The sequence below is a fragment of the Oryx dammah genome, unplaced genomic scaffold (genome assembly GCF_014754425.2).
Source record: "Oryx dammah isolate SB20612 unplaced genomic scaffold, SCBI_Odam_1.1 HiC_scaffold_1, whole genome shotgun sequence".
In the NCBI taxonomy this organism is placed as follows: domain Eukaryota; kingdom Metazoa; phylum Chordata; class Mammalia; order Artiodactyla; family Bovidae; genus Oryx; species Oryx dammah.
The window spans coordinates 83,047,193-83,073,636 of NW_024070185.1; the positions used below are offsets into that span (position 1 = coordinate 83,047,193).

At 46.3% G+C, this 26,444-nt stretch overlaps 1 protein-coding gene across 6 annotated transcripts in view; it reads left to right on the forward strand.

Moving 5' to 3' along the window:
* WNK2 (WNK lysine deficient protein kinase 2) overlaps positions 1-26,444 on the forward strand; it is a 146,789-nt gene that overhangs the window by 21,481 nt on the left and 98,864 nt on the right. For all 6 annotated transcript variants that reach the window (XR_005721835.1, XM_040245526.1, XM_040245536.1 and 3 more), the window contains exons 2-3: positions 22,181-22,353; positions 22,586-22,806. Coding sequence is in view for 5 of the 6 variants with exons in the window: in XM_040245526.1 (XP_040101460.1) it covers positions 22,181-22,353; positions 22,586-22,806 (394 nt within the window). In the remaining variant the exon portion in view is untranslated. The remainder of the gene's footprint in view (positions 1-22,180; positions 22,354-22,585; positions 22,807-26,444) is intronic.

The window sequence follows — 26,444 nt, forward strand, 5'->3', positions numbered from 1 at the left end:
CACCGACTTGCAGGGCTTATAGGACTGAAAAGCAAAGGCAGAGGTCTTGTCTTAGGGTTACCTTAGTGAGCTCAGTGTGGCTGTCCAGCAGGGCATGGCTATTGGTAAGTGTTTGCTTGAGGGAGAGAGGTATGGAGGAGGTGGAGGTATTTTTTCACCCATCAGGGTATTAATGACAGGAGAGAAACTCCCCGACACTGGTTCTCCCGACCCTGAGTTCTCAGGGTGTCAGAACTCAGAGTTTGCTCCTGGCCTCAGGAGTCATTCCTAATTGTCCGAGGTGAGATATAACAGATGGAGGCAGAGCAGCCCCTGTGAGGTGTCAGGCCTGGCATCTGTAGGTCTCAATCGTGCAATGGGGAGGTGGCTTTACCATCTCCTGGGGAGCAAACCCTCCTGCAGAAGGGAGCCCCACTGAATACTAGCTCTGCGTTGGATTTGGGATTCTTTTCTATCTTGGGAAGATTGTACCATCATCCCATAGGTGATTGGGGTCACAAAGATGTTGTCCTTTGTAGGCATGCCCTGGGAGACCTGGGTTGTAGGGCTGCATAACTGAAGAGGGCAGGATGAAGGGTGACAAAGAGCAGGGTAATTGGGGTGGTGTGCTTATTTCAGTAGTCATTTCATTTTACTTCATTTGGCTGTGTATTTGCAATATTTGGTCATTATTTCATTACATACTTGTATATCCACATAGTGGGAATTTTAACAATTGAGGTGTGGTTTCAGGTGTGTATGCCTTGTAATTGGATAAACCAATCTTAGCTCTCTAGGCTTTGAGCAGTTTAGAGTTTGTACTTAGAAAGTTTCTCATGCATTATTTCCTAAGTTTTTTAGTAGTCCAACTAGAGATTACAACAATGTATCCTTGATTATTAAGGCACCTTACCTGTCTTGAGAAACCTATATGTGGTCAAGAACCATACATGGAGTAACTGACTGATTTCAAATTGGGAAAGGAGTACAACAAGGCTGTATATTGTCACCCTGCTTATGTAACATCTATGCAGACTATGTGAAATGCTGGGCTGGATGAAACACAGGAGGAATCAAGATTGTCAGGAGAAAATATCAACAGCCTCAGATATGCAGATGAGACCACCTTAATGGCTGAAAGTGAAAAGGAACTAAAGAGCCTCTGAATGAAGGTGAAAGAGGAGAGTGAACAAGCTGGCTTGAAACTCAACATTAAAAAAACTAAGATCATGGCATACAGTCCCATCACTTTATGGCAAATAGAAGGGGAAAAAGTGGAAACGTTGACAGACTTTATTTTCTTGGGCTCCAAAATAATTGTGGACAGTGCCCGCAGCCATGAAATTAAAAGATAACTTGCTTCTTGGAAGAAAAGTTATAACAAACCTAGACAGTGTATTGAAAAGCAGAGACATCACTTTTCCAACAAGTTCAGTTCAGTCGCTCAGTCATGTCCGATTCTGCGACCCCATGAATCGCAGCACGCCAGGCCTCCCTGTCCATCACCAGCTCCCAGAGTTCACTCAGATTCACGTCCATCGAGTCAGTGATGCTATCCAGCCATCTCATCCTCAGTCGTCCCCTTTTCCTCCTGCCCCCAGTTCCTCCCAGCATCAAAGTCTTTGCCAATGAGTCTACTCTTCGCATGAGGTGGCCAAAGTACTGGAGTTTCAGCTGTAGCATCATTCCTTCCAAAGAAATCCCAGGGCTGATCTCCTTCAGAATGGACTGGTTGGATCTCCTTGCAGTCCAAGGGACTCTCAAGAGTCTTCTCCAACACCACAGTTCAAAAGCATCAATTCTTCGGCGCTCAGCCTTCTTCACAGTCCAACTCTCACATCCATACATGACTACTGGAAAAACCATAAAGGTCTATATAATCAAATCTATGGTTTTTCCATAAAGAACAGAAACAGTAAGAACCTAACAGAATCAGAAGAGATTAAGAAGAGGTATCAAGAATACACAGAAGAACTGTATCAAAATAGTCTTAATGACCTGGATAACCACAGTGGTGTGGTTACTCACCTAGAGCCAGATATACTGGAGTGTGAAGTCAAATGGGCCTTAGGAAGCATTACTATGAACAAAGCTAGTGGAGGTGATGGAATTCCAGCTGAGCTATTTAAAATCCTAAAGGATGATGCTATAAAGTGCTGCACTGAATATGTCAGCAAATTTGGAAAACTCAGCAGTGGCTATGGGACTGGAAAAGCTCAGTTTTCATTCCAATCTCAAAGAAGGGCAATGCCAAAGAATGTTCAAACTACTGCACAATTGTGCTCATTTCACACGCTAGCAACGTAATGCTCAAAATCCTTCAAGCTAGGCATCAACAGTATGTGAACCAAGAACTTCCAGATGTACAATCTGGATTTAGAAAAGACAGAGGAAGCAGAGATCAAATTGCCGGCATCTGTTGGGTCATAGAGAAAGCAAGGGAATCCCAGAGGAACATCTACTTCTGCTTCATTAACTATGCTAAAACCTTTGACTATGGATCACAACAAATTATGGTAAAGTCTTAAAGAGATGGGAATACCAGACCACCTTACCTGTCTCCTGAGAAACCTGTATGCAACAGTTAGAACTATACATGGAACAACTGACTGGTTCCAAATTGGGAAAGGAGTATGTCAAGGCTGTATATTGTCACCCTGCTTATTTAACTTCTATGCAGAGTATATCATGCAAAATGCTTGGTGGATGAATCACAGGCTGGAATCAAGATTGTCAGGAGAAATATCAAGAACCTCAGATATGCAGATGACACCATCCCTATGGCAGAAAGTGAAGAGGAACTAAAGAGCCTCTTGATGAAGGTGAAAGAAGAGAGTGAAGAAACTGACTTAAAACTCAGCATTCAAAAACCTAAGATCATGGCATCCGGTCCCATCACTTCAAGCAAATAGATGGGGAAAAAGTGGAAACAGTGACAGACTTTATTTTCTTGGGTGCCAAAATCATTGTGAACGGTGACTGCAGCCATGAAATTAAAAGATGTTTACTTCTTGGAAGAAAAGCTATGGCAAACCTAGACAGCATTAAAAAACAGACATCACTTTGCTGACAGAAGTTGGTATAGTCAAAGCTATGGTTTTTCCAGTAGTCATGTACAGATATGAGAGTTGGACTATCAAGGCTGAGTGCCAAAAGATTGATACTTTTGAACTGTGGTGCTGGAGAAGATTCTTGAGAGTCCCTTGGACAGCAAGGAGATAAAACCAGTCAATCCTAAAGGAAATCGACCCTGAATATTCATTGGAAGAACTGTTGCTGAAGCTGAAGCTCCAATACTTTGGCCACCTGATGCGAAGAGCTGACTCCTTAGAAAAGACCCTGATACTGGGAAAGATTGAAGGCAGAAGGAGAATGGGACGACAGAGGATGAGATGGTTGGATGACATCACTGACTCAATAGACATGAGTTTGAGCAGGCTTTGGGAGGTAGTCAAAGACAGGGAAGCCTGGTGTGCTACAGTCCATAGGGTCGCAAAGAGTTGAACATGATTTAGCAATGAAACAACAATGAACTAGAACTTTGACTGCATCCTGGGCACGGAAAGCAGGGGTCTTAGAACATTGCACTGTATCTACCCACCCCTGCCTGCCTTTGGTGATATTGTGTCTAAAATTTTCCTGTGTGTTTGTTTTGTAGGAGTTGTATTTGGCTGCAGTGTGCCCGTGGGTGATTTTCCTTATATTTAACGTGATTAAGGTTTATAGTACTTACTGAATCTATGTCTGGATGTCTTGTTTCAGTTTTAGAAAACTTTGGGCTGTTATTTTAGACACACTGCTTTTGTTCCATTCTTTATGCCCTCTTGTTCCAGAATCCCTTTTATGAAAAGGTTGGACCTTTTCACTGTGTTCTATGAGTTTTTAAAAATCCTCTTTCCTGTGTTGTTTATACATTTGTCTCCATGTTTTCAGTCTGTATATTTTGTACCCCTGTCTTCTAGTTTTTTTGATCCAGTCTTTAGCCATGTCTAATCTGCTGTTAAAGCTTCCCTGGTGGCTCAGAGGGTAAAGCATCTGCCTACAATGCGGGAGACCTGGGTTCGATCCCTGGGCTGGGAAGATCCCCTGGAGGAGGAAATGGCAACCCACTCCAGTACTCTTGCCTGGAAAATCCCATGGTCTGTGAAGCCTTGTAGGCTATAGTCTATGGGGTCGCAAAGAGTTGGACACGACTGAGCAACTTCACTTCACTTCAATCTGCTGTTAAACTTGTATATTGAGTTTCCATTTTCATTTCTTAGTTTTAGATTCCATCTGATTTCTATTCCGTAGATTTTGGTTCTGGTGAAATTATCGGTCTCACTATCTGTTTTCTTGACCACACTAATCAGGATTTTAAAGTCTGTGCTGAATAACTATAATATTTGAGTCCTCCTGGAGCTCATTGTCACTGTCTTTTTTTGGCTGTTGCCATTGTTTTCCCTCTCGATTTCCTATCGTTTAACCTTGTCTCCTAGTCTGCCTGGCCATTTCTGATGGATGTGTTGAAAACTTAGGGAGATATATGAGGGAGGCTGTGGGTGATTTTGTCTTTCTCTAGAGAAGATTTCCTTTTGTTCCCAGAGGCAGTTAGAATAAGAGGAGATCATATTAATCGAGTCTGGAACTAAGCTGATTCAAAGTGGAGCTTCACCCTTTGTGAGGGCTGCTCTGTTCCCTTTTATCCATGTTCCTAGCACTTAGCACTTCTGGGGGGCCTAGACTGAAGCCTGGGTGTTCACTGAGGCCTCTCTGCCTCAGCAGACCCTGTCATACTGCTGCAGCTCTGCCAAGCCCTTCAGTGTCTAGTCTATGGTAGTAGTGCCAATGCTGTAAGGTAGAGCGGCACTGCTGCTGCTGCTAAGTCGCTTCAGTCGTGTCCGACTCTGTGCAACCCCATAGATGGCAGCCCACCAGGCTCCCCCGTCCCTGGGATTCTCCAGGCAAGAACACTGGAGTGGGTTGCCATTTCCTTCTCCAATGCATGAAAGTGAAAAGTGAAAGCGAAGTCGCTCAGTCATGCCCGACTCTTCGAGACTCCATGGACTGCAGCCTACCAGGCTCCTCCGTCCATGGGATTTTCCAGGCAAGAGTGCTGGAGTGGGTGCCGTTGCCTTCTCCGAGAGCAGCATTGGTTCTGTAGAAATTTATTGTGAACCATATATGTAATACATAGTTTAAAAGCCACTTTTAAAGTATAAAAAGAACAAGTAGAGTTAACTTTAATATATTTTCCTTAACTTAATATATCAAAAATATCTTTTTAACATGTATAGTTGACCTTTGAACAATGTGGGTTTGAACTGCATGGACCCACTTACTATGTGGATTTTTTTTTTCCAGTAAATACATGTGACAGTATTATATGATCCGTGGTTGGTTCAATCTGTAGATGCAGATTATGCAGACCATGAGTATGGAGGGCCCACTGTAAATTTAAATGTGGATTTCCAACTGTGTAGAGGATCATCGACCATAACCCCCATATTGTTCAAGGGTCAGCTGTAATTAAAATGAGATTATTAACCAGACTTAAAAATTACTTTTAAAAATGCTATGTCTTAGACATCTAGCGTGTATCTTATGTTTAGATAGCATCTCAGTTTGTACTAGCCTCATGTCACGTATTCATAGCCACATGTGACTCATAGCTATTGTCTTAGGCCACACGACCCTAGAGGAGAACGTGGTCGAGTGTGGGGTTCCCTTCTCTTCAGAGGAGCAGACCCAGCTTATTGCCCGTTTCACATGCATGTGGCCCTTTGTGCCTGCTCTCTTGTTGTCGTTGAGGCCCCAGGGCTCTTGCTGCCATCTTGAGGAGCAACCAAGGAGTTGGTTCACAGGACAGGGACAGATGGGAGCCACTAGCCTTTCTTTCACCCCAGAGAGCCCTGAGCCTCTGTCTGTGGTCCTTTGTTTTCTTGATCCCATGCATTGTCCATCTGACAGTGCCTCCCTCCACCTTGCATTCTGGTGCCTCACCTGACCCAGAGGGACATCTCCAGCTTCCTGACCTGCATCCTGGTATCCTGGTACAGCGTCTGACCCAGAGGGGACACCAGCTCTTCCCCCACCCTGCTCCACCCCCCACGCCCTATACCCTGGTGCAGAGTGCCTGGCCCAGAGGGACACCATGGATGTTCAGGCCTGGGAGCATGTTCACTCAGCAGACACTAACCTGAGGCCATCAGTCTGCCACCTGGCCCGTGCGGTCATCTCACCTCTGGTGGTTAGATTACTTGGACTGCCTAGGGCCTCTGGAGTGAGTCTGGGCCACATTTTTTGTGGGGTGGGGCTTAGAGGACTTGGCTGGATGGCACCTTCTGTAGTACGAAGCATCGGGTTCTCCCTCCTTTCTGCTTCTGTGAGCAGTCAGAGCTGCAGGTCTAGGTGTTCCTGGGCTTGGAGGTATGTGGGGGAGGGTCTGTTTTCTGGGGGAGTGCCCATAGCATTCAGCAGATTGATACTGGGCCATGGACCCTACTGTGACAGCAGGGTGCCCCAGCCGCAGGCAGATCCTTTGTAGGAAACGGGGCCAATGAGGAGGCCCCAGAGGAGTGGCCAGTCAGCAGCTTGGACCTGGCGTTTGCTGCAGTGCTTGCCGCCCTGTCCCGCTTCTTGCACAGGCACTGCCCTCAGTGAGGTACTCACCTCAACTGACCTTTGTCCATGGTGCGTCCACATCTATCTTTAGGTGTCTCTGTGCGGATGTGGCCTGGGCTAGAGCCGGCCCTTCCTAGAAACCAGACACATGGTGTGGCCACGTACAGTGAGTGACTGCTCCCGAGCTTCTGCCTGCTGGGCCTTGGGGCCGCCTCAGATGACTTCCCCTGCTTGGAGGGTAGAGGGGGAGCCAGGGCAGGAGCAGGGAGTGGCCAGTGGGATTGGCACGGGCTGGGTGCTAGCTCCCCTGCTCACTAACCTCCTATTTGCATTTCACACCACAATGGATGGCCCACTGCTCTGGCCCAGGGTACCAGGGTTACTCCATTACTCTGTTCTCTCTTGTCTGCCTGCTTCCAGGAGAGAACAGACCTGAGCTTGTGGTGCCACCTGCGTAAGACCTCTATCCTTTCCCTTTGTACGGAGAGGAACGAGGTGTGGCGAGACCACAACTGTATAGTTAGGACCCCATGGCTTGGCCAGGAGGGGCGAGCTAGACCGTGAGGGCTGACTCCCCAGGACTTGCCAAGGAGACCTGCTCAAGGTGGCTGTGATAGGAGGAAGTGTGTCTTGGCCATGACCATCTGTCATTATCTGAGACTATCTGCAGGGCTGGGTCAGGTCTGTCTGTGGCCTGTGTGAGGCCTGAAGTGAGGTGACGTGAATTCGCTCAGTCGTGTCCGACTCATTGCGACCCTGTGGTCTGCAGTCTACCAGGCTCCTCAGTCCATGGAATTTTTCAGGCAAGAGTGCTGGAGTGGGTTGCCATTTCCTTCTCCAGGGGATCTTCCTGACTCAGGGATCAAACCCAGGTCTCCTGCATTGCAGGCAGATGCTTCACTGGCTAAGCCACCAGGGAGGTCCCATGAAAGATTTTATGGACTGGAGGGCTTGGGATTGGATCCTGCAAAGGGGCCGGGGCCTACCCAGCAAGCTCCTGCCCTTGAGGATGCCAGTGGGCTCCATCTCTGATCAGGTGCTGTCCTCAACCCCCCTTGCTCCACCCTGCAGCCTGTCTGCTCTCTGAGATGACCCCCACCCGTGTCTGGTCCTCTTCCCTGTTTGGCTCCTTTTCCCCACCTGTCCTTATCAAGTCGTGACAGCTCCTGGCAGTTTCACTGTGGCGCTGCCTGTCCTGTGGTGAGGAGGATGAGCAGGCCTGGGGTAGGGTGTAGCCTGTCCATGACCCTGAGCCTGGGGTGGGGCATGGGGCAGAGGCCTCCACCCCAGGAGTGCCCAATATAAAGAGCCGTCTCAAAACTGACCCGCTGTGTTCATGCCTGGAAGAAGGGCTTCCTAAAGGGTAGAAAGGGGCCATCTCCTGTACCCTCCCACCCCCCACCAGACCTCACCTCTAGCCCTACCCAGAGTAAAAAGTAACAGTAGACCCCAGTGAGGGTCTGGGGAGGGGTTGACACACTTTGCTATGTTCACAGAAATGAAGGCGGGCCTGATGGGGCTGCCAGCTGGTCCTGAAGAACTGGTCTGTGCTGGGCCCGTGTAACTGCTCCCTCACCCCATCTGCTGGCTGATTAGAGCCGGAGGTGAAAGAACTGATGCTGGCTCAGCCTCAATCGAGTGATAATTGAGATTCAGTCATGGAGAACATGTGAAATGGTAGGGAAAAGGCTCCACCCGGCTCAGTAAAAAATGCATGTTCAGTCACATTTGTTATCTGTTTGATCGACTATGCACTACTGTTTCATAATAATAACTCGGTGCATAAGAAACATGTTTGGACCTCAAAGTTACATGACCATAGGAAATATTCCAATATGCATCATTTTATGACAGAGAAGTGTGGTCAGGTGATCAATAAAGGCTTTTAGAAAAAACCTGTATTATATTAGGTCTGTGGAGTGAAAATAAGAATCTGAACTGTATTAGAGATGCTTTTACTGGTGTATTTTTATAATATAGCTGGGATACTATGAAGTTCCATGGGAACCATTTCATAGAGCACTAAAATAATGACACTGTTTCCAGTATGCTGCAGATGACGTCCTTTACAGCTCGTTGAACTCGTGACATAGTTGTATCCCAGCTTGCGTGTGGTGAGGGCACCTCGTTTTACATAGTCCTTCTGTAGGTGGCAGAAGGAATGGGGCCTGGTGAGGCTGGCCACTGGTGGCTCTGCCTTTTGTGGGAAGGGCAGTGGCCTGGGTGGCCTTAAAAGAGCAAGGGCCCTTAGAGACTCTAATTTTGAGTCATTTGTGTACCCAAGCCTCCCTCCACCCCAAAGAAGACAGTATTGTTTACAGAAGCAGTGAGAGGCTGGATGGTGATGTTCTCATTTCCTTCTCAGCAATTATAAGCTTGCTGGCACCCATGATAATGAAAGTGTGAGTGTTGGAGTGTCCAGCCCTCCCTGACCTGTCTGTCCACTGAGATTTTACTCTCAGCCCATGCCCAGTGGGATCTTCCTTTTTCTGAGACTCCATGGACCCTTTATGTTGGGTCTGTACTTCCTGAGAAGCGGGATTCCATCTTATGGTAGTGGTGGGAGGACTTTTCACTTCAGTAATGGTGCCTTTATTTTAGTTCAGTTTAGTTTATCTTGTATTTCCTCAGAAGCAAAGGAAAACTGTATTCTTTGATCAAAGAGTGGAAAGGTGCAAGCTCATACTCTAGAGTACACACTATTTGATGCCTTTGTTTGGAAATGATTTAGAAAAAAACATCCCTCCCTTTTCTGTGAGCTTGTGTATTTTTTTGCTTAGATGCAGCTGAAGAGAGCACTTGAGTTTAAAAGAAGTAAATGCAGTAAATATTAGAGGGAACAGGTCACAGCCCAATGTGTGTGATATTACCGTCTGTCCAGGGCTCTCCTTTGCTGCCCAAGTGGAGCGTAGCTCTTGAGAGAGGTCAGGACAGCCCCACTGAGCCACCTGCCTTGGGGCAGAGCCAGCACCTGGCTGCTGTCCCTGCAGCCACCAGCCCCTGTGGTGGGTTGTAAACCACAATCAGCCCACTCTTCTGGGACCTCACACCCTCATATAGGATGCTTCCTCCCGGAATCCCTGCCCTGCCAGTGCCCTGGGTATGTAGGGGCGGCCTTCTCCCCAGGCCATTGGGAATGTTCTCTGTCTCATGGTGCCTGCAGCTGGCACACCCACCTATCCCTTTGCTCTGATTTTGGTGCAGTGTAATTGCGTGTTTTTCTGTTGCCTGCCATCCCTGCTGCACCTGAGGTTGTCCACGGCTTTTCCTGCATGCCCAGAGCCACAGTGACCATCGGTTGACTGAGCGAGGTGCAGGGATCCTCACCTGAAGTAGGAGTCAGGGACAGAGCAGTGTCCTCTTCTCCACTGACATCTCCACTCCCTGTGTGCCCACTACTCCCTGGACCCGAGACCCTGTGCCTTCTCTCTGTTTTATGGTGAGAGAGTGGTGAGGAATGGGCCAGTTCCGCAGCAGCTTGAGCCTGGGTCAGGTCCTCTACACTTGAGAAGGCTCTTCCCACCAGTGGTATCCAGGGCCTAGAGTGTGCAGAGGACTGTGCAGGGCCAGTGAGCCCCGCCCTCGGGCCCACTCTGTTCCTGGAGCCCCTGTCCTCAGGTGACTCTGTACATGGGACTGTTCTCAACAAAGACCCTTGACACTTTGTTCTATGACCAGATGGGGTTGAAGAGAGGTCCAGATTGCTAACCCTAGGACTCTGGCTGTTCTTGACACTCTCCCAGCTGCTCATGTCCCCTCTCTGTATTGTGTGTGTGGATTGTGCATTTCCCTGTCTGGACTCAGAGTTGCCAGGCAGCTCTGCTCCTCATGGGGTTGGTTGGCTTTGCATGGAGAAAGGAGATGGTTGCAGAATCCCCTGAGAACAGTGAGGGTGGCCCTCTGGGTCTGATGATTTCAGCCCTCACTCGAGTGATGTTGGGCAGATCTGGTGACCCCTTGGTGGCTGGGAGGGCCTATTAGATCCAGGGATTTCTTCCTCTGACCACCTTGGCCATCTCTTCTCCCTGCCCCTATTCAGAGGGTGCCATCTGTGACTGGCTGGACCTTTTTCCTGTAGGAGAAAAGGGCCGGCATTGTCCCAGAATGCATTTATCCTTTATCATCTGGTTGACTTTGACCATCCTTACCCAATAAATTATTTACCAATAATTTACCCACCACCAGGGATCTGGTGGGAGAGAGGCTGGTCTAAGAGACCTCACCTTCTTGTGTGGTGGGGGTGAGCTGTCCCGTAGCGATACTGTGTGACCAGCCAGAGCCCACCTCCTCAACATCAGACCTCCAGAACAACCTGACTCTGGCAGGATTTGGGGGTCTCAAAGGGATTATGTGCTTTCTTTCTACCCTGATTTATGACTTGAGCCCCCAGCGCATCAATGAATGAAATCACTCCACAAACAGTGATAATGCATCAGTCACTGTGGTGGTCCTGCCTCCATGGAGTCCCTGAGCTGATGGGGCCAGCCAGCAATCAACAAACTGGAAAGGACCCCAGCCAGCTCTGAGAGAAGGGACGCTGGGCAGCATACTGCAGGCAGCTCTGGACAGTGCTCTGAGGACATGCCAGCTGACCTTTTAAATTATCGAGCAGTGTGTCACCTAGTTAAAAATAGCGCAGTGGCTTAGAACATAAAATAAGGTCGGCTCCCTCCCACTTCCACACCCAGTCCAGCTCCAAGTGGCGCTGTTGTTAAAGATCTGACTTTTGTGTTATACTTGAGTCTTGGCTTTACCATGTTTAGCTGGCATCTGAAAATCAAAACTGTAGCATATGCAGGGCACTTTCCTCTCTTCTCAGTGTTGTTAGTTAGGTTATTTATAACATGAACCTTTTGCTCTGCACTAAAATGAAATCTTTTGCTTTACTGTTGGTTGATGCTGAAATACTGGCAAAAACAATTTTTATTATAACTATAAGTAATCCTGTGAGTTTGCTTTAGAATAAATGACTAGATGGTCTAGTAACTGAAGTATCATTGCCCAAATGGCTGCTGGGTCTGGGAGTGGCACAGTGGTGCACCCCGTGTCCTTTCAGGCTTCTGTCACAGGGTGCAGCCAAGTTCAGTCACCCCTTGTGGGCCAGCGGGGCTTCACCGAGTTCCCTTTTGTGTTCCCTGCTTTGCAGAAACGCTTCCAGTAGCTGTTTCACCTGGGGTGCTGTGAAGTAACCTCTGGGTTCTCAAGTGTCTGAGAATAAGTCTTTGGGCCTCATGGTTTGATGTCCCTTTGGCAGATGATAGAATTGCAGGTTTGAGTCGGCATTTTGAGGTTGCTGCCAGTATTACCAGTGAGACTGGGTGCCTGTCTGGGTGTTTGTTGGGAGGTAGGACTTACTCTCAGCCCTTGGGAATCTGATTTTTTCTGGAATGAGACTGGAGGTGGGTCGTTTCTCATTGATTCGGCCGTGGCGTATGCTTTTATTCTAAATAGTTCTCCTTTTAGCTTGGGGAAATGCTACTCTGCCGTCGTCTTCTTTCCTGATACCTGTTGTCTCCTCCTGTTCCGGGTTGTTAGGACTTCCAGCTGGTTCTTTCGTGTCTCTAGATGTTTTTCTTCTCTTTATCTATTTGGCTTTGTGTTGCTTTCATTTTACTTTTTACATTTGAAAAATTGAGGTATATCTTACATATAATGAAACACAGATCTCAAGTGTGTACATGATGAGCTTTGACATACGCGTGGGAAGCTGTAACCTTTGTCTCCAGTTACAGTGTAGAATGTTTCTGTCCCGCCCTCGTCCCCCACCACTACCCCCATCCTTCACCTCCCCCCACCCCCGCCAGGTTCGCAGCTCCTGCATTGCCCCTCACCCAGGAGGCAAGCCCTTGCTCTGGTTTCAACCCCATATGTGAGTTTTGTCTTCTCTGGAGTTCAGGAGATCTTAGGAGTGGAGCTGGGCTTCCCTGGGGGCTTAGTGGTAAAGAATCTACTGGCCAGTGCAGGAGACGCAGGTTCGATCCCTGGTCTGGGAAGATCCCTGGGGAAGGAAATGGCAACCCATCGCCGTATTCTTGTGGGGGAAATCTCATGGACAGAGGAGCCTGATGGGCTATAGTTCATAGGGTTGCAGAGTTGGGCATAACTTAGCAACTGAACAACAGCAACAAAGTTGAAGGGGAGTGGCTGGACTTAGAGCAGGGGTGAACCTGCCAAGGGCTCTCTGAGGCTTGTACCAGCTTGTGTTTCCAACAGCTGTGTGCCCGGAGAGCTCAGCTGCTCTCGGATGCCCAGTGGTTGGAATGATCCATCTTTTTATTTTAGCCCTTCTGGTGGGTGTGAAGTGGTATCTTGTGCTTTTAATTGACATTTTTCTGGTGACTCATGGTGCTTTACACATTTTCATGTACTTATTGGCCTTTTCTGCATCTTTTGTGACTTTTCTTTTCATGTCTTTATTGTTGAGGTGTGGGAGTTCTGTCTATATTCTGGATGTAACTCCATGTTAAATGCACCTATTGAGAATATGTTGGTGACTTACTTTCTAAAACAAAGTATTGCTTTTGATGAGCAGAACATGTTTCCATCTTATTGTCTTGGTGCAATGGTAACTTTTTTGAATTTACTGTTTCATTGGGTTACAGAATATCTTATTTTTAAAATACAGAGCTTTAATTTGCAGAAGCTCTTCCTTGATTGTTCCTATTTAAATAGAAGCTGCTCTTATTTATTTGTGTCAAGCTCTTGGATTTTTATGAGGACGTGAACTAGATTTTTGGGGAAGTTGCTTTGTGCCTGAATTGCTTGTTTTTCTGGAATCAGTCTTGGTGTATCTCTGCTTTGTTGGTGATTATTCTTTCCAGTCCCACTTGTACCTGGAGTGATGGTTTATTGAGGTGGGCCTGGTGGGTGCGAGAATGCCTAATGGGTACAGTGCTACTTGGGATAGAATTCCTTAACCAGCTAATCTTGTCATGACCCCAGGGCCCTTCTCTTCTTTTGGATTGGTTGGAGTCTGGCTTGATGTCCTCTGGGGTCTTTCAAAGGACCTGAGAGGTCTTAGGCTGTTTAGCTCTGATTTCTTCATTGAAATGTATCCATTTCTGTCTTCCTGCTGCTGCTGCTGCTGCTGCTAAGTCGCCTCAGTCGTGTCCGACTCTGTGTGACCCCAGAGACGGCAGCCCACCAGGGTCCCCCATCCCTGGGATTCTCCAGGCAAGAACACTGGAGTGGGTTGCCGTCTCCTCCAATGCATGAAAGTGGAAAGTGAAAAGTGAAAGTGAAGTCGCTCAGTCGTGTCCGACTCCCAGCTACCCCATGGACTGCAGCCCACAAGGCTCCTCCATCCATGAGATTTTCCAGGCAAGAGTACTGGAGTGGGGCGCCATTGCCTTCTCCTGGAACTCCTCAAAAACTTGATGGTTTGTGTTCGTTTATATTTATGTTTCCTTCTGAGAGTTCTCCTGGTGGGAAGGTGAAGGGTGTGCTTTGTAGGCTGATTAGGCTGTGATGGAGGTGATGCTGGGGGCACATACTCAGGCTTGGGGAGAAGGCTGTGCTGGAGCCTCTAGGGGTAAGATTCACCCGTGAGATGAAGTTGAAAACAACAGAACTCTTGGGGTTGTTCTGAGTGCTCTCTGGTGGAAATCCATTGGAGGGATTTAAGAAGGGAAGGGCCAGGATCTAGGCTTCAGAGGAGGGATGAAGACAGGTGGCCGGGTTGGTGGTGGACTGGGATCTGGGTAATGCTGGAGCAGATGGATCAAGGGCAAGGAAGGTGCTTGGTGTGTGGGACTGTGCTGAGAGAGTCCGTGTCTTCCTCCCAAGATGTGGCTGGGCATACTTATGGGCGACACCCCAGAGGTGCCTCCCCGTACCGTGATGGTGGGTTATAGTTCCCTACTTAACCTTGCGGTGCCAGCTCAGTGCCCGAGGTGCAGCTGTTCCCAGGCCCCAGCGAGTGTGTCTTCTGTGTCCTCTCGCATTGATGCAGATGAGGCTGGGACTCTGCTACTCTTCTCTGCCTCTCATGCCGTTGTTTCCTTGTTTTCTGGTTGTCATCTGCTGTGGTTGTGGACATGTCCTCAAAGTTACGTGTAAATTAGAAGTAAACAGATGCTTCTTTCTCTTAATAATACTCAGTAAGTGGGTGTGGAGGGAGCAAGGTTTCAGAGGTTTTTTTTTTTTTTTTAATTTCAATATAGTTGCTTTAAAATGTTGTATTAGTTTCTACTGTACGATGAGGTGAACTGACTATATGTATGCATATATTCCCTCTGTCTTGGCCCTCCCCCACCCATCCCACCCGTCTAGGTCACCACAGAACGCTGAACTGAGGTCCCTACAAGCAATATGCATGTCAGTCTCAATCTCCCAGTTCAACCCACTCCCACTTCCCCTCCACCCCGCCAAGTCCACAAAGATTCTCTACATCTTTGTCTCTATTCCTGCCCTGCAGATAGGTTCATCTGTCCTGTTTTGCTAGATTTCACATATATGTGTTAATATACAGTATTCGTTTTTCTCTTTCTGACGTACATCACTCTGTATGACGGATTCTAGGTCCATCCACGTCTCTACAAATGACTCCGTTTTGTTTCTTTTTTAGGCTGAGTAGTATTCCATTGTATATATATACTGCATTGTCTTCTCTTTTTTCCTTGGCCACACCACGGGGAGTGTGGGATTTTAGTTCCCCGAGCAGGGATCGAACCCATGCCCCCTACAGTGGAATCATGGAATCCTACCACTGGACTACTAGGGAATTCCCCTGTCCCACATGTTCTGTATCCATTCGTCTGTGATGGATGCTTAAGTTGCTTCCATGTCCTGGCTATTGTAAATAGTGCTGCAATGAACATTGGGGTGCCATGTGTCTTTTTAAATTGTGGTTTTCTCAGGGTATATGCCCAGTAGTGGGATTGCTGAGTCATCTGGTAGTTCTATTTTCAGTTTTTTAAAGGAACCTCCATACTGCTGTCCATAGTGGTTGTATCAATTTACATTTACAGTGCAAGAGGTTTCCCTTTTCTCCATACCCTCTCAAGCATTTATTGTTTGTAGATTTTTGATGAAGGCCATTCTGACAAGTGTGAGGGGATACCTCACTGTGGTTTTGACCTGCACTTCTCTAAAAATTAGTGATGTTGACCATTTTTTCATATGCCTCTTGGCCATCTGTATGTTTTCTTTGGAGGAATATCTATTTCGGTCTTCCACCAGTTTTTTGATTGGGTGGTTTCTTTATGTTGAGCTGTGTGAGCTATTTGTATATATTAGAGATTAATCACTTGTCAGTTGCTTCATTTACAAATATTTTCTCCCATTCTGGGGGTTGTCTTTTTATCTTGTTTATGGTTTCCTGTGCTTTGCAAAAGGTTTTAAGTTTAATTAGGTCCTATTTGTCTATTTTTGTTTTTATTTTCATTAGTAAAGGAAGTGAGTCAAAAAGGGTGTTGCTGTGATTTATGTCAATGAGTGTTCTTCCTGTCTTTTCCTCTAAGAGTTTTATAGTATCCAGTCTTAAGTTTAGGTCTTTATCTGTGTTGAGTTTATTTTTGTGTATGGTGTTAGGGAGTGTTCTAATTTCATCCATTTACATGTAGCTGTCCAGTTTCCCCAGCACCACTTACTGAAGAGACTGTCTTTTCTCCATTGTATATTCTTGCCTCTTTCGTCATACATTAGGTGACCATGGGTGTGTGGGTTTATCTCTGGGCTTTCTGTCCTGTTTCATTGATCTGCGTTTCTGTTTTTGTGTCAGTACCATACTGTCTTGATGACTGGAGCTGTGTCATATAGTTTGAAGTCAGGGAGCCTAATTTCTTCTGCTCTGTTTCTCTTAAGATTGCTTCGGCTCTTTGGGTCTTTTGTATTTCCATATAAATTGTAAAATTTTTTGTTCTAATTCTGTGAAAAATGCCATTGGTACTTTGATAGGGATTGCATTGAATCTACAGATTGCTTTGGGTGGTATAGTCATTTTCACGATATTGATTCTTTTAATCCAAGAGTGTGGTATCTCTCTCCATTTGTTTGTGTCATCTTTGATTTCTTTCATCAGTGTTATATACTGATGTGTACTCAGTTTCTGAGTACAGGTCTTTTACCTCCTTAGGTAGGTTTATTCTTAGATATTTTATTCTTTTTGTTGCAATGGTAAATGGGAGTTTCCTTGATATTTCTTTCTCAACTTTTGTTGTCAGAGTATAGTAATGCAAGAGGCTTCTGTACATTAATTTTGTATCCTGCAACTTTACCAAATGTATTGATTAGCTAAAGTAGTTTTCTACTGACATCTTTAGGATTTTCTATGTATAGTATTGTGTCATTTACATACAGTATCAGTTTTACATCTTCTCTTCCAGTTTGAATTCCTTTTGTTTCTTTTTCTTCATAGCTAGGACTTCCAAAACTATGTTGCATAATAGTGGTGAGAGTGGACATTCTTACTAGGTCTGTTTCTGATGTTAGAGGAAATGCTTTTAGTTTTTCATCACTGAGCATATTTGCCATTGGATTGTCATATATCGCCTTTATTATGTTGAGGTAGGTTCCTGCTATGCCCATTTTCTGGAGAGATTTTATCATGAATGGATATTGAATTTTGTTAAAAGCTTTTTTCTGTCTCTATTGAAATGATCATATGGTTTTTATTCTTTAATTTGTTGATATGGGTTGTTGCACTGATTGGTTTATGTGTATTGAAGAACCCTGGGATAAATCCCACTTGATTATAGTATATGATCCTTTTTGTGTGTTCTTGGATGCCATTTGCTAGTATTTTGTTGAAAATTTTTGCCTTTATGTTTATTAGTGATATTTGTCTGTAATTTTCTTATTATGTGCTTTTTTTTGGTCTGGTTTTGGTATCAGGGTGATGGTGGCCTTGTAGGATGAGCTTGGGAGTGTTCCTTCCTGTGCAGTTCTTTGAAAGAGTTTGAGAAGGGTGGGTGTTAGATCTTCTCTAAATGTTTGATAGAATTTGCTGGTGAAGCCATCTGGTCCTGGATTTTGTTTGTCAGAAGATTTTTAATTGGAGTTTCAATTTCATTACTTGTAATTGATCTGTTTAAAACAATTTTCTATTTATTCTTGATTCAGTCTTGGGAGATTGTACCTTTCTAAGAATTTGCCCATTTCTTCCAGGTTGTCTGTTTTATTGGCCTATAGTTGCTTGGATAGTCTCTTATAGAGAAGGAAATCAGAGAAGGTGATGGCACCCCACTCCAGTACTCTTGCCTGGAAAATCCTGTGGATGGAGGAGCCTGGTAGGCTGCAGTCCATGGGGTCGCAAAGAGTTGGACATGACTGAGCGACTTCACTTTCACTTTTCACTTTCATGCATTGGAGAAGGAAATGGCAACCCACTCCAGTGTTCTTGCCTGGAGAATCCCAGGGACGGGGGAGCTTGGTGGGCTGCTGTCGATGAGGTTGCACAGAGTCGGACATGACTGAAGCGACTTAGCAGCAGCAGCAGAGAAGGAAATGGCAATCCATTCCAGTGTTCTTGCCGGGAGAATCCCACGGACAGAGGAGCCTGGCAGGCTACAGTCCACGGGGTCACAAGAGTTGGATACGACTTAGCGACTAAACCACCACCATAGTCTCTTACGATCCTTTGTATTTCTGTGGTATTAATTGTAATTTCTCCTTTTTCATTTCTAATTTTATTGACTTGAATCCTCTCCCTTTTTTTTCTTGATGAATCTGGCTAACAATTTATCAGTTTTGTTTCTTTTCAAAGAACCAGCTTTTAGTGTCATTGATTTTGCTAGTATTTCATTCCTTTCTATTTCATTTATTTCTCTTTGACTTTTGTGATTTCTTTCCTTCTACTGACTTTGGGTTTTGCTTGTTCTTTTTTCTGTAGTTGCTTTAGGTATAAGGTTGTTTATCTGATATTTTTCTTGTTTCTTGAGACAGGATTAAATTACTATAACCTTTCCTCTTAAAACTGCTTTTGCTGTATCCCATAGGTTTTGGGTTGTCATGTTTTTGTTGTCATTTATTTCTAGGTATTTTTACAATTTTCTCTTTGATTTCTTCAGTGATGTCTTAGCTACTTAGTAGCATATTATTTAGCCTCCATGTGTTTGTGCTTTTTACAGTTGTTTTTCTATAATTGATTTCTAATCTCATAGCATTGTGGTTGGAAAAGGTGCTTAATATGATTTTAATTTTCTTAAATTTACTGAGACTTGGTTTATGACCTAAGATGTGATCTATCCTGAAGAATTTTCTGTGTGCGTTTGAGAAGAATGTGTATTCTGTTGCTTTTGGATGGAATATCCTCTGAGTATCAGTTAAGTCTATCTGGTCTGTTGTGTCATTTAAAGTTTGTATTTCCTAATTTATTTTCTGTCTAGATGATCTGTCCATTGGTAAAAGTGGGGTGTTAAATCCCCCCACTATAATTGTAATCCTGTTGATTTCTCCTTTGATTGCTGTTAACATTTGCCGTATGTTTTGACGTGCACCTATGTTGGGTGCATAAGTATTTACAGTTGTTATATCTTCTTCTTGGATTGATCCCTTGATCATTATGTAGTGTTCTTCCTTGTCTGTTGTAATAGTCTTTATTTTATTTTAAAGTCTAGTTTTTCTAATTGCTTCTCCAGCTTTCTTTTGATACCCTTTTGCTATAGAATACCCTCTTCCATTCCCTCACTTTCAGTCTGTACGTGTCTCTAGGTCTGAAGTGGGTCACTTGTAGACAGCATGTATACAGGTCTTGTTTTTGTATGCATTTAGCCAGTCTTTTGGTTGGAGCATTTAATCCATTTACATTTAAGAGAATTATTGATATGTATATTCCTATTGCCATTTTCCAATTGTTTTGGGTTTGTTTTTATAGGCCTTTCTCTTCCCTTGTGTTTCCTAGAGAAATTCCTTTAGCATTTGTTGTAAAGCTGGTTTGGAAGTGCTGAATTCTCTTAGCTTTTGCTTGTCTGTAATGCTTTTGATTTTTCCATCAAATGTGAACAAGATCCTTGCTGGCTAGAATAATCTTATTTGTAGGTTTTTCCCTTTCATCATTTTAAATGTATCTTGCCACTCCCTTCTGGCTTACACAGTTTCTGCTGCAAAATCAGCTGATAACCTTTTGGGGATTCCCTTGTGTGTTATTTTTTGCTGTTCCTTGCTGCTTTTAATATTTTCTTTGAATTCAGTTTTTGTTAGTTTGATTAATATGTGTCTCAGTGTGATTATCATTGGGTTTGTCTCCTTGAGTAGGGAAGTCTCTGTGCTTCCTGGACTTGGGTGGCTATTTCCTTTCTCATGTTGAGGAGGTTTTCGACCAATCTTTTCAAGTATTTTCTCAGACCCTTTCTCTTTTCTTCTTCTGAGACCTCTATAATTCGAATGTTGTTGTGTTCAGTAATGTCCCAGAGGTCTGTGAGACTGTCCTCATTTCTTCTCATTCTTTTTCTTTATTCTGCTCCTCAGTAATTATTTCCAGCATTTGATCTTCCAGCTTACTTATTTATTCTTCTGTCTCAGATAATTTGCATTGATTCCTTCCAGTGTATTTTTCATTTCCGTTGTTGTGTTGCTCATCACTGTGTATTCTTTAGTTCTTCTGGGTCCTTGTTAAACATTTCTTGTATTTTCTTGATCCACACCTCCATTCTATTGCCAAGATTTGGATCATCTTTATTACCATTCCTCTGAATTCTTTTTCAGGTTGGTTGCCTGTTTCCTCTTCATTTATTTGGTAATGTTTTTACCTTGCTCCTACATCTGTAACATTTTTTTTTTTTTTTTTGGTCATCCCATTGTTTTTGACGGGCAGGGCTATGTTCCTGTCTTGCTGGTAGTTTGACCTGATTAGTTCAGCACTGGAGTTTGGAGACAGTTGAGTGGAGCTGTGTGTTGGTGCTGAGATGAGGATTTCTGGGAGACCTCACACTGACTAATTTCCCTGTGACCTACAGTTCTCTGTTAATTCAGCAGTTTGGACTTGGCACTACCACCATAGGAGCTCAGGCCCAACCCCTGGCCTGGGAACTAAGGCCAGTAAGCCTTGAAGTGCAGCAAAAAGAAAAAAAAAAAGCAAGCATCAAGCAGAAAAGAACAGAACAATACCAAACAATAAAATAAGGTAAAATTAGGAAAGTAAAAATTATATTTAGCAAAATAACTCTAAAAATTAAACAGGACAAAATAACACAGAACAATAACAGCAGAAAAAAAGAAAAAGGCAAAAGAAAGAAAATAAAGCAATTTAAAAATTAATTAGAAAAAGAATAAAAATAAAAGATAAAGACATAAAAATAGGACTTTCCTGGTGGTCCAGTGGCTAAGACTCTGTGCTCCATTGCAGGGAGCCTGAGTTTGATCCCTGTTTAGGGAGCTAGATCCCACATGTCCCACCTAAAAATTCCAATAAAAATAAGTAATTATTGAGAAAAAATAAATAAAATACTCTCCATGCCTCCTCTTCCAGTCTTCTTCCTTCTACTGTAAGCTACAGCCTCCCCCTGCCTCCCCAGGGGACCCTCCAAGACCTCCAGATAGGTCTCTGGACCCGCTTTGTCAGCCTCATGTATACACGTGTTCCGCTCACTAGCATCTGCTCCTGAAGCTGGCCTGGAGCACACATGCCAGGGAAGAGGCCTTTGAGGTGGGTGGTGTCCGGCTTGCCTGTACCTGCATGGCCAGAGGAAGCCCTGTCGGGCGGGACTTGGGCTGCCAATACTGTGTGGCTGGAAGAGGCCTTCGTGGGTGTGAGGGCTCAGGACTGGGATCCACACAGCTGGAAGAGGCATTGGGGCTGGACTCAGGCCTAAGATGCAGGCGTCTGGAAGAGGCCTGGGGTGGTAGGGGGGCCGGGTGGTCTTAGGCCTGAGATCTGTGCAGCTGGAGGGGGCCCCAGCAGGTGGTGGGGCTTTCAGGCCCAGCACCCCCACAGACTCACTGGGGCTGAGTGGGTGGAGGAGACGCTGGCTGTGTTCCCCTCTATTCCCACCCTCCCTGTCCTCGCTGATCCCTTGGTGGTGAGTGGGCTCCTCTGAGTGTGGAAACCTTCCCTCTCCTCCAGACACCCTCAGTGGTGCCTGTCTGGTCCCACCGCCACTCTTCTTCTCTCCCTCCCTCCCATGTCCTACCTGGTTGCTCAGGAATTCCTCCCGCCCCTCAGGTGTCCAGGGTCCCGCACCAGGGCCTCGTCAGTGCCCTAGTTGTGAGCAGATGCAAACTCTACGTCTTCCTACTCTGCCATCTTGATGCTGCCCCTCAGAGGTGTTTCTGGGGAAAAAACACATGAGTATTACAGTGTGGGCTTTGGAGGTATCTCCGATTCCCAGAGACCTTTTTGCTGAGTTTCTTGAGCAGGGAGAAGCTAATTTGAAATCGATGAGATATCAGGGTCTGATGGTCCAGATGTTGAAGAACCGTGAACAGTTGTGCTGGCTTTATGAATCAGAGGCCTATCCTGCTCTCTGTGGGTAAAGAGGGGAAAGACTTGTAACTGGGTCAGATTTCCCTCAACCCCAGATATCTAGTCCTTTCCTCCTGCTGTGTTGTGTGTTAAGAGCCGAGAGGGTGGCCTGGCAGAGTCCTGGCCCCAGCTCCCTGGAAGGCCTCTGCCTGAGGCTGTGCCAAGTGTCCCTCTCAGTCCGTGTGTGTTTCTCTCTAGGACCGGAAGCTCACCAAACTGGAGAGGCAGCGGTTCAAGGAGGAGGCCGAGATGCTGAAGGGCCTGCAGCACCCCAACATTGTGCGCTTCTATGACTTCTGGGAGTCCAGCGCCAGGGGGAAGCGGTGCATCGTGCTGGTGACCGAACTGATGACCTCGGGGACACTGAAGACGTGAGCATGCTGCCCACCCAGCCGGCTGGGGCCTTGGGGTGGGCTTGGCCTGGGGCTCAAGAGTTGCAATGGCTGAGGCCCCAGGCCTGCGTCTGCTCGGGGTGGTCCTGGCTGGTGTGGCCAGCAGCCCTTCCTCAGAAGTGCCCTTGTTTGGGAAATAAATACACAGCCCTCAGCAACTGGGAGCCCCTTCCCCACACGAGCCGTGGGTGAGCCACACCCCCACCTGCAGGTATCTGAAGCGGTTCAAGGTGATGAAGCCCAAGGTTCTACGTAGCTGGTGCCGGCAGATCCTGAAGGGCCTGCTGTTTCTGCACACCAGGACGCCCCCCATCATCCACCGGGACCTCAAGTGTGACAACATCTTTATCACTGGGCCCACAGGGTCTGTGAAGATCGGCGACTTGGGCCTGGCCACCCTCAAGAGAGCATCCTTTGCTAAAAGCGTGATAGGTGAGCCCGTCTTGTCTCTTCATGCCCCTGTGCTTCAGGGCACCTCCCCACCCCCCCCGGGATCACCATCCTGCAAGTGCTGGCTCTGCTGCCTGTGCCCCCTATGCCTGGCTGCAGCCCTGGATGCCCTGTGTGTGTCCCTTAGCTGTGTCCCTTGGGTGCTGAGGCTGACTGGCACCCAAGGGCCTGTGGACACTAAGGGTACTTGGGTGCGGGAAAGAGATCTGGAGGACAGAAGAATGTGGGGACTTTGTGGTCATTGAGGCTGGAGCTGCCTTCAGTGGAGTGAGGGTGGGGAGAGGGCCCCAGACCCCAAGACCCACAGAGGGAACCTTTGGGGTAGTTTGGGGTATGGAGTGAGCATGAGGGGTGTGGGGGCTGAGGGATTTCATGTGGATGGCAGTTTGCTGGCTATTAGCCTCTGCATTTCTTATCCTCCTCAGAGAAGCTCCCCTGTGGCTGTGGCTGTTGTGAGGACATGGTCTGCAGTTCATGCCAGCCTTTGGTTCTGCACGCAGCAGGCACTGTGTGTCCACCAGAGCTGCGGGGAGCCCTTCCTAGGTTTTGCAAAGAATGTGCTTGAAGGGGCTGTGGGGCAGCCATTTATAGGGTTCAGGATGTCGGAAAGTGCCAGTGAACTGCAGGGTCAGGTGGCTGTAGGGTATGGCTCTGGAAGTTTGGATCAGGTAAGATTGGGAGAGGCTTTCCTCCACGCCATGATGTGACGGCTTCTTCCCACATAAGCAAGATGAGAGGGTGATTAGGGCTTGGCAAGTTCATGGTTTTGTTGTATGGTTGGAGACAGAACTTGACTTGTTTGTGGAACATGGAACTGCTGGGAATCGGGAAACTTCTCTGGCAGCCTAGTGGTTTTGGAATGTGACAACATCTGGGACAAGGTAGCCACCAAGTGTCCTATGGATGTGAGGCCTGTGGCCTCTGGCTGAACAGGGGAGCTGAGTGGAGATGCAAGGGTTGACTCAGGCCTCAGTTTCCTATCTGTGAAATGGGTGGAGCAGGTGAGGGCCTGGCTGTGGGACCCAGGGGTTTGGGGGATACACCACCAAGCCTCCGAGCTGCTAGAGGTGTCCAGGCAGGCTTTGCAGGTTTGGCCTTGGAAGTCAGGGCTTCTTTGACAGCTCTTTTTCCTCTTGGAAATGGACTTCCAGTTGCTGAGTGATGTGGTGGGGTGAGATGAAGCCTGCGTGTTTCTGGAGGCACAGTGAGCCCCACTCAGTGTCTGGCTCCACACGGCTCCCTGATCACCCCACCTTTTGCTCAGCTGGAGCCCTTGAAGCTCCATGCTTATTGTAAATGGGGGCTGGTCAGCACATCTAAACAGGTGGGCAGCAGGGCCCTGTCCCCAGCAAGGGGCCTCAGCTGAGTGGGGGGTCTGTGGTCAGGTGAAGGATCCCCTAGGCCTGTGAATGAGGCTTTTCCCTTCATGCTGTGACCAGGGTACCTATGGGGGCCTTTGATACTGTGGACCCATTCTAGGTGCAGCCATCAGAGAGGTGTTGTGCACATAAGACGTGATTTGAGATATCTGGTGGTGGCAGCCTCCCAGAGGCTCCCCATGACCCTTGTGGGGTTTGTCCCTGAGGGCCACGGGGATCTGACGCCGTCGTGGTGTGCTCTCACTGCGTTTGTGTTGGCCGGGCCCTGAGTGGGTGGAGGTGAAGTCAGCGTGGTCCTTCCTGCAGGTGTTCACAGCCATGGAGGCTGGGACTTGGGGGATGCAGAGCTGTGGGGCTTAGGAGGTGCGCCCAGAGGTCCCTGGACACGTGTGTGTATGGGTGCCAGCATACACACATTCTTCTTAACATTTAGATTTAAACAGCTGTGTTGTGAGGAAAAAGAAAAAAGTTCGGTATCCATGGCCCTCGCACAAGTGCAAAATTGGCATCACCCACCATCCCACCTTGGAGCTGGGCCCCCCACACACCCACTGTCCACTCTGCTCCCACAAAGTCAGAATATCTTGGGTCCTTGGGGTATTTCTTGCAAAGCAGCATTTCTGGTTCCCAAGGGTCTCAGAAGAGACTGAGCTGAGTGATCAGGAGTCCTGGGCAGGTAAGTCGGGTTCTCTCTGAGCCGGCTTTGCTCCCAGCTGCTTGCCAGCAGCCCTGAGGCTCCTCTCTCTTATCCTTGTAGATGGACATGGGCAAATGCCAAAATTTTCAGTATTATCGTATGGTCCAAAAACGCAAAAGGATGAAAAATGGCCAGAGCAAGCTCCCTTGAACTCCAGTTCTCTCTCTATTCATCATTATTTCTGATGGAATCTTTAAGACTTTATTATGCATGTGTGTAACTCAACTTAACATAGATTCTTGTGTTTTCCATTTTTTACCCAAACTGTTAACTTTTTTTTGGTAAATATATAATACATCTTAAGTTGAAATTATGGGTAAAAGGGAAAAAATTAAAATCACCCTTAATCTGCCTGCATGCCAGATACCCCCAAACCTCATGCATTTTAACACACTAGTTTGTACTGTTTTGCATCTGCTTTTTGAAAAAAAAAAACTGGAACGTTTTGAGACTCTTCCAAGGTCAACAAAGATGGAGAAGTTGAAATTAAAAGCAGTCTTATTGAAATTGATGGCCCCATTTCTTTGCGTTCAGCTTGACAGATGCTCAGTTGGACCTTTTGTGATACTTAGATGTACTAAGCAATGTCCTGGGTTCTGTATATGCTCTTCTTCGTTTAATTAAAAAGAAAATCTACAAGGAAAAAAAAAAAAAATAAATAAAAAAAAATAAAAAAAAAATAAAAATAAAAAGAGTTTGTGATTTTTAAAGCAAATATTTGTTACAGAAAAATTAAAAACACCAGACTGAAGGAAAAAGCCATAATGCCACCTTCTATTTTTTTTTTTTAAATTTATTTATTTATTTATTTTTAATTTTTACTTTACAATTCTGTATTGGTTTTGGCATAGATTGACATGTATCCACCACGGGTTTGAGTCATTTTTGTCTGTGCTTATGGTTTTATATGGGATGGTCAGCATGTATGTACAATCATATATTTTGCTTATTTTACTCAGCCTATGTGAGTCTATCATGTCCTTAAAAATTCAGAGTGAGCTTTGTTTTAAAATCTCGTGCTTAGAATGGATGGGCAGTTCTCACCATAACACGTTGCTGGTACCTGCCAGATGATTGGTGCATGCCCAGCTGTCCCCAGGCAGCCATCTTCAGTGAAGAGGATCACTGTGCTGACTGATGCTCTGCCTGTCTAGGGACATGGGGGCCTTTCTGGGCTTTTACAACTTACGTAGCTCTGTGGTGACCCCAAGTTTTTGTCTGCTCTAGGTTATCCGGGCCTGTAGCCAGGAGGGATATGCTCAGACTTCTGCCTCCTCCAAGAGAGGCACCTCCATCATTTCTGGCACAGACCCTGTCTCCTGGGAAGCAATGGTCTCCCAGCTCTGTGATCAGGGGTTGGAGCTATAAACTGATCCACCCTAGAATTGGGAGGGTATGGGGGGGTGGCGTGGATTTGGGGAAACTTCTATCAGTAAAGCAGAATCCTGTTTGAATCCTGGATTCTAGAACCAGTGGCGAGGAGCATGGGGGCAGGGCCCGTCCTGGCTTGTGGATGGGGAGGGAGGTGTGGGACTCTGATGAGA